General features: G+C 37.5%; 1 protein-coding gene across 4 annotated transcripts in view; it reads left to right on the top strand.

The window, feature by feature from the left end:
* LOC115738190 (ADP-ribosylation factor GTPase-activating protein AGD2-like) overlaps positions 1-12,189 on the top strand; it is a 32,033-nt gene that overhangs the window by 15,749 nt on the left and 4,095 nt on the right. For all 4 annotated transcript variants that reach the window (XM_048283913.1, XM_048283915.1, XM_048283914.1 and 1 more), the window contains 12 exons: positions 51-113; positions 992-1,036; positions 3,939-4,004; positions 4,337-4,384; positions 4,493-4,588; positions 4,692-4,733; positions 6,311-6,520; positions 8,113-8,244; positions 8,674-8,892; positions 10,678-10,764; positions 10,847-11,104; positions 11,963-12,084. In XM_048283913.1, coding sequence (XP_048139870.1) covers positions 51-113; positions 992-1,036; positions 3,939-4,004; positions 4,337-4,384; positions 4,493-4,588; positions 4,692-4,733; positions 6,311-6,520; positions 8,113-8,244; positions 8,674-8,892; positions 10,678-10,764; positions 10,847-11,104; positions 11,963-12,084 — 1,388 coding nt within the window. The remainder of the gene's footprint in view (positions 1-50; positions 114-991; positions 1,037-3,938; positions 4,005-4,336; positions 4,385-4,492; positions 4,589-4,691; positions 4,734-6,310; positions 6,521-8,112; positions 8,245-8,673; positions 8,893-10,677; positions 10,765-10,846; positions 11,105-11,962; positions 12,085-12,189) is intronic.

The following is a 12,189-nucleotide window of genomic DNA, read 5'->3' as shown; positions in this document are numbered from 1 at the left end:
TTGGGAAAAAAAGAAAGGAAGGTTGGATATAATATCAAGTTTGTTTACAGGTGGAGCATGTATTGGTTGATCGCTTGACACACTTTATAAATGAGGATATGCAAGAGGCGAAGGTATGCTTTTTTTTTTTCCTTTGGTGCATCCTTTCTAGTTTAAATTTTTCAGTAGAAGGGAATTATCGGTTGGCAGGGATGGGGTGCTAACCCATGCACAATATCAGATATAGGATAGTCAATAACATCTGTTGAAAATTGGTTGACTCTTACTTTTTGGTGCTGTGGAAACTTGCTTGTGTATGTAAATGCTTTCTTCAATGTAGTAGATGCTTTGTCTCGTAACTGATCTCTTTTTGGATTCGTGAGATCTTTTAATATGTGGGTTTGCACCCCCTTGGTGCCCTATAGTAGATTATCTTTTTACCTATATTAAATAAAAAGCCAAATACAGTCAATAATATGCACATGAGAGCAACCATTAACTGGAAGCTGCTCAGTTAATCACGAATGGAGAGCTTAAGGCCATTTATGATTGATGAAGAGAAGATCTAGTACTGGTCCTTCCAAACATCTTTTTTTTTGGTTTAAAATATGCATCCCCATGGGGCTGTAGAATGTTATTTGCTACTCTTATGCTTGTCGCCGAAAACCTTCCCATGCCCAAAGTGGATAAGCAATCCAAACAGTTGTTTGAGCAGTAATACCTATTAAATATAGTAATCCCAGTGGTATTTTTGAGAATTTTCTTTAGTCTGTTCTCAAAATGTGCTGGAGCCCTCGATTCTTATTGACTATATGAAAAGCGGTGCAATTTGAAATTGTTTGGACTTAGTACACAGGTTTACTTTAAAATGTCGAATTGAACATTACAGTTACATCTCATCACCATTATTCATCCATTGGTTTACTTTTATTGTATAAAAATGTGAGATACCAGTTGCAATGAAAATTTTATGCTCTTGCTTATTTTGCTTGCATTTGAAATTGTTTCACAGGAATCCCGACGACGCTTTGACAAAGCCGGATATTCTTATGATCAGGTATTGAGATTTGACTATATATAAATTTCAAAAGTCTTGTTACTATATTGACAATTTTTGTAATTGCCTCTCTCTCTCTCTCTCTGACATGCACATATGCGCTGGCACACATGCACACCCATGTGAAACACCCTACTTGATCAGCCTGCCTTGCGTGAGGAATAGCAGCACGACGGTGTTCCAACAAACCTGATCATCTCTCAGAAAATATGATGCTGCTTATATATGAATAACGCACGACAAATGCTGAGACTTAATTAGAAAAGTTCTTGACATCGTGGAAAATTTTATATTAGAAAAACTAGGAACAAAATATTGATTATGAAACTACTGGCTAACTAATATGATGTGATTAGAGATGTAAAAACAGAACCAAAACAAGGGCTAAATTAGGAGCAATTCAAGCTAGAACAAAGATAAAAATTTTAGGGTTGGAGAAACCATTAATGTCTAATGGAAAGGAGACTGCAACACGAAAAAAACTAAATAAAAAAGAGAAACAATTAAACTAGGAGAACACAAAATTATTCAGATTTTGACTTCAAAGGTAGGGAAAGCAACACTTTGGTCCCCAATACTTGACCATCTTGTATAGCTTGGTCCCTAATATTTAAAACAAAGCTTTTATTCCCCGAAGTGTCATTTTTGGGCAATCTTTGGTTGTTGACCATGGATTTGGGATGTGGTTTTTGGACATGACAAAAGTTTTGAGGGTATTCTTGGGTCACCTTTGACTCTCTGTGTTGGTTATGAACTATATACCTTCTTTTGCCAAATGTTGTTATGAATATTAAACTCTCTATTAAGATTTGTTGCCCATATTTGACAAAAATGACAGTCTAGCACTTAAATGGAAGTTTTAAGACTAAAACCTCATTTTTTTTTTCAAATCAGAAACTAAACCCCAAAAACATGGTCTAACTTTTGAGATCACAGAAACAAATTGCTTATCATTAAACCTAGAAATTACAGTTATAACTTAGGATTAAACCTGCAATCCACATTGAATTCAAAATTGAAGCCTTTTCTTGCCGTACTTGGAGAAAACATTCACAGTTGAGAATTTATTTAATGCAAAATGGTTTATAAGAAGTTGCTGTGCATCTGAATACTTTTTAATTTGAAAATTTAGATTCTGGACTACTCACGAGCTAATCAAGTGTCAGTAGCCGACTGGAATTAGTATTGGAGCTCAAGTGATACTTGCTATATGGGGACGTTGTTGGTGGTAGAATAGATTTTCCCCGGAAAGCTATTTGGAAAATGAGGGTTTCAACAAGAGTTTCTTTTTTTGCTTGGGAAGCAACTTGGTAATGAATCATTACTTTGGATGACCTACAACAAAGAGGCAAAGTACTGGTTCGTAGGTGTTTCCTCTGCAAAAAGAGGCAGGGACCATGAGTTTTCTCCTCCTTCATTGTTCTTGAACTAGAATGGTTTGGACAGCTTCCCATGCTTGTATTGGTTTATCTTGGGATATAAAAAATTCTTTTGAGCTATAGAACTATGGGTCTGGCAGGGCATTCACTTGCAGGGCAACAAGAAAAGAAGGATTACCTCAATTCTTCTCAGTTTCTCGGTTGATTTGGAAGGGGAGGAACAAAAGAGCTTTTGATGTAGAGGAGTCTTTCGTTTTTTAATGGAAAATTGCATTAAAGTTACACTTTTTAAGAAGTGGAAATTTGCATATGGATGTAAATGCTTTGGTTGGTATATTAGATGCTTTGTCCTGTAATTGAGCTCCCTTTTGGTTTTGTGAGCTCTTCTTGTTTATGGGTTTGTACCCAGTTGATCTTTATACCCATAAAAGGGTTTTGCTAGGGCTTATTCATGACTCTCTCGTTTGTGCATCAAAAGGCTACTCACGGATCCCTTGTGCTGCTCAAAGTCCCTGCTAGTGGGACACATGAGCCTGGCGTGTTTTACGGGTTGTATTGTGGTAACTTTTTGAGCATCTTGCATAGTGAATGTGGTCTATCACTTCTTAGATATAGTTATCAACAAACAATCATGGATGGATATTACTTTTGGGTGACAAGATGTTCTATACATCATCATTTGGCCTAAACATTTTTAAAAAGGTCCTCTCAAAGGTTATGTTGAATTCGGGTGTCGTTATGGCCTAGGTACTTGTGGTGTTATTAGCAACCAACCCATTGCCATGGACCTAATGTAGGTGGCCTTGAGTCCCATTGGGTTATTTGGTATATTTTTATGTCCATAATGTATGGTAGAATAGTAGCACTACACAAACTACAAAAAACAGTCGGCATATATGTTTTTATACTTCAGTGTCCTCGAAGGTGATTTATGTCAATGGATGTATCATGTATTGGTCAGTCCCTTTGTCTCTCGCTTTTTCTCATTTAGTTTGTAGCTTAGCTTGTTGGTGGGGTTTTATAAGAAGGGATTGATGGTGCACAAGATGCCATCATATGAGAACAATAATCTAATTTGTTTATTTTATATATATATATATATATATATATATATATATATATGCCATTTATTCTCTTTCTAGAAATCTGTTCTCATTTGTCATGAAATTTTGGGTTATGTATATGTTGAAGTTGTTGTCCCGCATCGCTTGATAGCTGGTGCTATATACTCTTCATACTCATGTAGTCTCCCTCAACCTATCGCCTTAAGCTTTTGGGTTGGATATTTTAACATGGTATTAGAGCCAGTGTTATCCCTTTTGCGAATGTGCGTTCATTCCCCATTAGTCAAATTTCACATGCCCCCTTGTAGTCCGGCTTGCACATGAGAGGGGGTGTTGAAGTTGTTGTCTCATATCACTTGATAACTGGTCCTATATGCTTTTTATATTCATGTAGTCTCCCTCCACCTATCAGCTTAAGCTTTTGGGTTGGACTTTCCAACAGTATATTATAATTCGCAGGCTCGTGAAAAGTTTGTGTCCTTGAAGAGGAGTACAAGAGGAGACATTGTTGCTGAACTAGAAGAGGTAATTCTTGATATAGGATCTTTGATATCCCTGAATTGTTTATTCTGCTTATCAAATGTTTCAGTAAATCTGAGAATGATTGGCACTTTGTATTGTTAAAAAAAGAGGAAACAAGGAAGTATTGAATGCTTAATTTCTGTATACTATCTGGAAGAATTCTTGGATGGCCCTCCCTATCTAAAAGGCTTTCTGTCTCCATTTGTTGTGATCATTTTTGTCAATAAGAGTGACCTTATTTCTTGTGGAGATGGCCTCTTTCAACTGTTGGTCACATGATCTAGTAATTAGATTACTGGGGCAATGGTATTTATTACATTTCTTAGTGATGACAGGATCTACAAAACTCTAAATCAGCATTTGAGAGAAGCCGCTTCAATCTAGTAAGTTTACTTTGTGTCATCTTCGTTTGTTTTCTTCTTGGAAATGATCTCATTTGGCCAACATTATTGCTTCTGATTGTTATTGCATCATTATTTCAAGGAATGCAGGTGAGTGCGCTCATGAATATTGAAACGAAAAAGAAGCATGAATTTTTGGAATCTATAAGTGCAATCATGGATGGGCATCTGAGATATTTCAAGCAGGTTTGGTTCTTCAGCTTTTGTGGGGTGCATTTTGTTTTGCCTATATGCCATGTTTTGACCATTACTTGTTGGCATTCATTCTTTTGTGCTGTTCATGCTTCAGGGTTATGAGTTATTGAGTCAATTGGAGCCATTCATCCACCAGGTACAGTCACAATTGAAACTTTTTCAAAATCAAATTATACTTCCCCAATTTTGCCTTCATATGAATTGGAAGTTTGTGGCTTGTCTATCATCTTCAAATGGCTTTGCTTGCCATGTGAAATGGGGTCTTTGTCCGTCAAAATTGTTTACACTACAGATCTGCTGATAAAAAAAGGCAAATGTCAAACTCATCCTTGAGTATAGCATAGTCTTTCGAAATATGGTATCACTGTAACCTTCTCCATCCAAATGATCTTTCCTAGCCCTTCATCTTATATTATTCAAATATCTCATTTTGATTATAGATTGAAGTATAGAGTCATACTCATGTTGTTGACTGGTATTGGGACTTTCCCCTAATGGCCTTTCATGCAGAGATGGTAATTCAATCATTATTGGTTGGCTTCATTATGTGACATAGATATATAGATGCCCGTGGAAGAAATGAAGAAAGGATTTAAAAAGGAGGAAGGAAATAAGGGGGTCTATGTCTACTCTTGGTGCTTTCTTGAATCTATCAATTTGTAATCTAAATGTCGTTGTGTGGCATTCACGTGTAGGTCTATATTTAACTAAATCTAAAGAAAAAGAGGGAAATGTTAGTTAAACTAAACACAATCCAAAATGGGGAGTACAGAAACAAAGAATTGAGTGTCAATGACTTCTCCTGATCTACGTAATTATTGGGTGGCCAAAAGGTAAAAGCTTTTTTATCTTTAGACAAGTGATTCTTGTAGTTACTCCCACTAGTTGTGTCTATTCTTGAGTCTACTAAATGCTTTATTTAGAGCCTACTAGTTTGAGGTATCACCTTGTTGAACTATGTCCCACATCGGTTGACGATAGGTCCTAAATGCTCTTTATATTCATATGTTTTTCCTCCACCTATCATCTTAAGTTTTAGGGTTGGGACTTTCTAACATGGTATCAGAGCAAGGTTATCTTTTTCACGAATGTACATGTTCAAGATTCCACGTCAGCTTGCACGTGAGAGAGGGTATTGAAGTATGTACCACATCGGTTGACAATAGGTCCTAAATGCTCTTTATATTTATGTGGTCTCCCTCCACCTATCTGCTTAAGCTTTTGGGTTTGACTTTCTAACACACCTTAAATCTATTTTCCCTATAGTGCTGCCCTATTGTTCTCCTTAAACCCAAGACTACAAATGCTACAATCTAACCCTCAGAGAACCCTTTTCTGCACAAGTGAGAAAATTCTCTCTTTTTCTTTCTTGTCCCTAGAAGGGAGATGATTTAGAGCCTTAGCCCTCAGGTTAGTTTACAAGTTCTGTTGTAATTTTATTACGAAGAACGCATTACGGGCGGAAGTTCGAAAAGAGTCTTGTTTAACTTATCTTAGGCGTTGTACTGTACTTCTTTTTTTTAATAGGCGATGTAGTGTACTTCGAAGAAACTGGAGGAACTATGCTGATTCATACTAAAATTCAGGAGTTAGGGCTTAAAATGGTAGATGAATGCCATGACCAAAAGTCAACTCTTGCCCTTTCTATAGATATGTTCCCACGTTATAAACAGAGATATTAGCGGATGAAATGATGGCTCCCTCTAAAATCAGGTATTGACATATGCTCAACAATCGAAAGAGATGGCTAATGTCGAACAGGACAGACTTGCAAAAAGGATTCAGGAATTCCGTACCCAAGCTGAATTGGACACCTTACGTGCTTCAAGTGGTATTGAACCCCCTGATGTTAGCATGAATGCTGCTGGCGCAAATTCTTACAGAGACATTGAAACAATCACTACATCCACCACAGGTGGAGAGGTAATCAAATTGCATTGTTCAGTATGTACATTTGTGCATGTATTGTCATGATTTTGTGTAATTTATGCTGTCGACTATATTGAAATGTATGTGAGCATATGACTACAAGCTACTAATTCCTTGTTAATGCTAATGATATACTCTGACCCTTATCTTTATCCTAAGAGATACTGAATAAAGGAGTGTTGTTTTGCTGGGCTTGTCATGTAAGTTTGGAGGTTGAAGAACTACTATCAAATTATTTAATGTGGTGAGATTTTGATTGAAGCAAGTTTCTTCCCTTCACGTTTAAGTTTATTGCTCGCAACAATTAAATCTAAAGATAAAGCAAGGTTGATGCTTTACTTTAGCATTCGAAATCTACTTTTCTTAGCTAGAGCTCTCAACTTTGTTGGCAAATTCATTATTTTTGTACTCACATTTATTCGAACTACAAAAGACAGGCATGCTGCATGATGAATTTGTTACTAGCCGTTAAAGTATCTCTAATTGCTTGTTTGTGGGATTTTTGTGTCTTGGGAGCTGAAGCTTTTGGGTTGGATAGTCTAACAATAGCCAACATTCCACTCAACTAAGTGGGGTATCATTTCATGGCAGTTCTATATCTATATCGGTATGCTGAATATGGGAATCAATCGGGCTGCTATGGGTTGTGCATGTTGCATTACATGAAGTGGGGAAATGATAGAAGCAGGCTTTTGTTCTTAAATTTTTTTATAGGGGTGGCTTCCTCTCCGACTGTCATTTTGTATAGGGTAGGTACCCACTTAGTATCTTTTTGAGTAGAATGTTGTTTATCCTCAAAATACAAAAAGGATAGTGGTTTGCTGATTTTTTTTTTTTTTGAACCATCCCTAAACCTACACATTCGCCATCCAAGCATTTGCCATCTCTATTTGAAACCATATACTGATGTAACATCTTGAATGTGCTAATAAGCTTGTCCCTTAACTGTACTAACAAGATAAGGGCTCAAAGCAAAACCTCTTCTTATTACTATGCAAAAAACTTATTGTCCCTTCATGTGTCCTTGCATTAGTACAGTTCCAATTCTAGTTTACATATCTCTATAGTGTGAATTATGCAACAGATTCCCACTCCAAGTTCCTCTAAGAGAACATCTCTGAAACACCATTATACATTTTTATCATTAGAATTAGCAGCTGCCCCAAAGCTTTTGGCATCTTTCAGAAAGGTCTGAACGAAGGGACTGTTCATTATGATCTTTTGTCACCATTTCAGCCAGTAAGGAGCAGATCCGGTGTTAGCAGGGCGAGGAAGAAAACTCTCCACATTCATATCTACTTGTTGAGTAGTCACTCTCAGTAGTCCCATATGATGTTACGTATTGAATTGTAGATGAGTATTTAGATTTTTCTTATCTACTTGTCTCATAGTTTTCTTGATCAATAATGCTTCAAGTAATTATCAATGAAATGTTAGTCGATTGAAGATTATGATGCTTGGTACGATATAATTGTTATTGTCATCAGTGAACGTTCTCTCAACTCTGAGAATATCAATTCCTGAAGAGATATTGACAGGGGATGGTCCACGTCACTCATTTGAGTTCTTTTTTTTTTTTCCCCCAGGTCCAGACTTTGAAGCAGGGATATTTGTTGAAAAGGTCATCGAGTTTGAGAGGTGATTGGAAAAGGAGATTTTTTGTACTTGACAACCTTGGGACTTTGTATTACTACAGAAACAAGAGTTCCAAATCAATGGTACGTCTGTGTTATTGTGAGTTTGAAACATTAGTTTGGCATTATATTGCCTCCAATCACATTTTTACCAGGTTTTGGGTTGATGCAAAATTTTCTTCTGTTGAAAATTAGATTTGATTTTCAAAACTATAAAATTTCCTGGCCTGTTACTGCGAGTTCTATGATAAGGAGAAACTTCAGTGTACTTTTCCATGTCCTACCAACAGAATTGGTAGAATAAGTCCATAGGTGTCAAAATTGTACATTCCATCTTGTTAGAATCCTTGGAAGTTGGAAAGAATCGCATATTCAATTGGATGATGTATGGTTTTATTGCTGATTGTGTTGATTTACTACAAAGTTGGGTGATGGGTAAGTGTCAAGCTCATGGGAGTTACATTGAAATTGAATACCTATCATGGCCAACATTTTGTGTGTGTTCTGTTCCAGGGTACTCAATCACATCGTTCCAGCTTGTCAGCTGAACATAACAGCAGTGTTTTCAGCATATTTCTTTCAAAGCACAATAGAGGTTCATCTTTTGCAGAAGAAACTCTTGGTTACCGTATTGTTGATCTTCATACGTCCACAATAAAGATTGATGCAGAGGACACAGATCTACGACTTTGCTTCAGAATTATTTCTCCATCAAAAACCTACACACTGCAGGTGGGGCAATTGATCAGCCTATAGCCTATCAACTAGGCTAATTATACATAACTTATGTGCATGATTCAACCCGGAAATTAGCATGTCTTTTTGCATGACTCACCTCGCATGTTCTGTTGGCATGAGCGAATTACCTTGTCTGATGTTATGACACTGGATCTAATTCGTTGATATGGAAATATGCAATCAGTTGTTCTTGTATAGGACCATTATAGGGTTGGATTTTTTGGTCTGCCTTGTAATATCAGAAAGATTAAGGTTAGAGATGGTTATGTGTAATTTTTATTTTGGCAGAATTATATGTTGACCGAGTAACTAATGATTAGTCAAAGAAGAGTTAATCTTATGGATGAAATAATTCGAATGTTGAATAAGACTCAAGATGAGATCAACACATAAAAGGTCAAAGAGTAATCTTTATTTGATTAGTGGATGAAGTAGTTCATATGTCGACTAGTAAGAGTTTACTGTACTTGGCTAACAGGTTTTGTTATAAGACGAGTGGAGAAAATTAAGGGTGAAAAAGAAGAGAATGCTCGTGTCTCATGGGCAAGCGGAGATAAAAACAACCTGAGTTAGAGAGAGAATCAGAAGTCATGTCCCAGTAAAGATTGTCCTCCAACACTCCCTTAGCACCCTTTTGATATACATTGTGAGCTGGTCTTCTGACAGCTTAAGCTTTTAGGACAAAAGTTTGCACACACAACCCTTGAGTAGAGAGTAGGGGTGATCAATTTCATGGTGGGTTGGTTCCTACCCTGGAACCAGACCAGGCAGGGTCAGTTCCAGGTTTGTGGAACTGGGAACTGGCCCACCTTGTCTTGGAACTGGACCGGACACGGTTCTAGGGTGGGTCCAAGAACAGATGGATAATTTTCCTTTGCCTTCTATTCCCTGCAAGGCTGCAAGTGTGTTGCTCTATGCTAGTTTTCATCCTCAGAGTAGTTATCCTGCCTATGCAATCATCATGTTTCACACTTGTTTGGAAGTAAACCTCAGCAAAACGATTGTAGAACTTGACGTATGACCTGAAGTAAGCCTTAAAAAAGGAATTAGTTGTGCAAGCATAGCAGGATCTCAAGTTCATTTCCTATAAACTCATGGATATCCAAATGAATGTTGCTTTTCTCTGGGTTTTGAGGCTTCTGTCCCCAATCATCTTTTGGGAATTGTATTTAATAAGAATTTTAAAAATGAAAAAAAAAAATCGGTCTGGTCTGGGCGTTTTGGTCGGCACCTGGAACAGGGAATCGGGGGAACCGGACTGATTATCATTGGTTCCAAACTTTAGAAACCGAGAACCGGGCTGGTTCCTTGGGAACTGGCTAGAACACACCGGTTCGGTCTGGTTCCCTTGTCAGAACCGGACAGTGCTCTCCCTTAGCAGAGAGGTCAATGCTCATTTCTTTCTTCAAATTTCTTGGCTGGAACTGAATAAGGAATATATTTCTGGTCATTTGCAGGATAGAAAAGAAATGAAAATAGGTACTTGGTGGTATCACTCGTAGTTATTTAAATTGTAGGGATTTTAGTTCCCATGAGACAACAGCGTCTACCACATATTCATTTCTATTTGAGAATGAAGTAGTTATCCAGAATCCGACATCTAGACCTTTCAATAGGAGGCGCTTGGTAGACATTGAGCAAGGCTAGTAATGCTCTGAACTCTAAGCACTGTTTTCCTGTACTTGCTCAATACTTGTCAATAACTCATGTGGTTTTTCCTTACCAAAAGGAAGACATCTAGAAGAATTTTCCACCTTTATCTTACCCTTTTTTTTTCAGGCTGAAAATGAAACAGATAGGATGGACTGGGTAAACAAAATCAAGGGAGCAATTGCTTCTCTTTTCAATTCGCATTTTCTTCAACAGGTTGGTCTCTTTGGAAAAGGGTTTCCACTCGTTTAATATAGAGCTGCTGCTAAGGACAAATTAATTGTTTTTTTTCCTGCAGCCAAATCTCAGTGCAGAAACTACTAAGAACAGTGCTTCTGGCGGTTTTAGATCAGCGGACACAAATAATAGCTCCGAAGATATGATCAAGCTTGATGGACAAGACACTGTGGCTACGATTCTAAGGAGTATACCTGGAAATGACCTTTGTGCAGAATGTGGTTCACCTGAACCAGATTGGGCCTCACTCAACCTTGGTATTTTATTATGCATCAAATGCTCTGGTGTCCACCGCAATCTTGGTGTTCATATTTCCAAGGTTCGCTCCTTTTGAAACTCAATAGCCTGGTTTAATATTTATCCATCTCTATGTAGTGCCTGTGGAAGTTTTCTGTTGTTAAAGACAAAAAACAATGCAATGGATGACCATGATGTTTTCACCAACCATAGATGCTTGCTGTGGCAGCTTCATTCCTAGTGAAATCGATATTAGAGCTTTATTATCATAAGCTTGCCATGTTTTCATAGATGATGCTCATCTTAACCCTTAAATGCTCAGATTTGAATCCAGGAGTGCCAACACGGGGCTGCATTCTTAGGTTCTTGGTCTATTCATTTTGAAGTGGTTCTTTGTTGATTAGATTTACCGTTTTGGAGGAGCAAATTTTCTGACTTAGTAGTTGAACCATGAGTACGAAGAACTCAATCCACTTGGTTATTTCGTTTTACAAAGCTCTGGTTCTCTCACCGGCAAAATGAGAATTTATGTTCCTCCATTCATTGGCCTGTCAAGTAATTATTCTCTGGAGGTGGGGAGATATTTTGGTCGAGAGTTAGCGGGTGAGGTGGCCATTGGATATAAGTAAGATATGGTTTAGCGCGAAGTACAGTTTTAGCCATTAGAACATTTATGCAGGACATTTCAGTGTAGACGGCCTTGCAGGCATGCCTTCTTCTACCTGTACTCTGTCTTAAATAAGTCATACTAGGAAGAGAAAAAACTATACATCTATACGTGACTGAAAATGTTGTATTTGGTTATACATAGTGTATCCTTATACATGATGTTTTGACTTTTAGTTTAGTGTTACTAGTTTCTACCAGTTATTGGTAGCCTGCACCTGGGGTTGCTGGTAAAATGAAATAATTTGAAGGGTTCCATTTTGATGTGTTGCAGGTTCGATCTCTAACGTTAGATGTCAAAGTATGGGAAACTTCTGTTTTGGATCTATTCCGTGCATTGGGTAACAGTTACTGCAACTCTATATGGGAGGGACTGCTACAAGATGAAACAGTAAAGTAAGATTTTTTTTCTGATTAATTTCAAAGCTCACTGTTGAATGATCCCCTAGGGTTTTGATTGCTAGTCATGCGGCTGTACGGTGCTGCTGGTGTAGATTGGTT

This window comes from Rhodamnia argentea, chromosome 8 (genome assembly GCF_020921035.1).
Source record: "Rhodamnia argentea isolate NSW1041297 chromosome 8, ASM2092103v1, whole genome shotgun sequence".
In the NCBI taxonomy this organism is placed as follows: Eukaryota; Viridiplantae; Streptophyta; class Magnoliopsida; order Myrtales; family Myrtaceae; genus Rhodamnia; species Rhodamnia argentea.
Note: the sequence above shows the minus strand (reverse complement) of the source record. Positions and strands in the feature narration are given on the sequence as shown.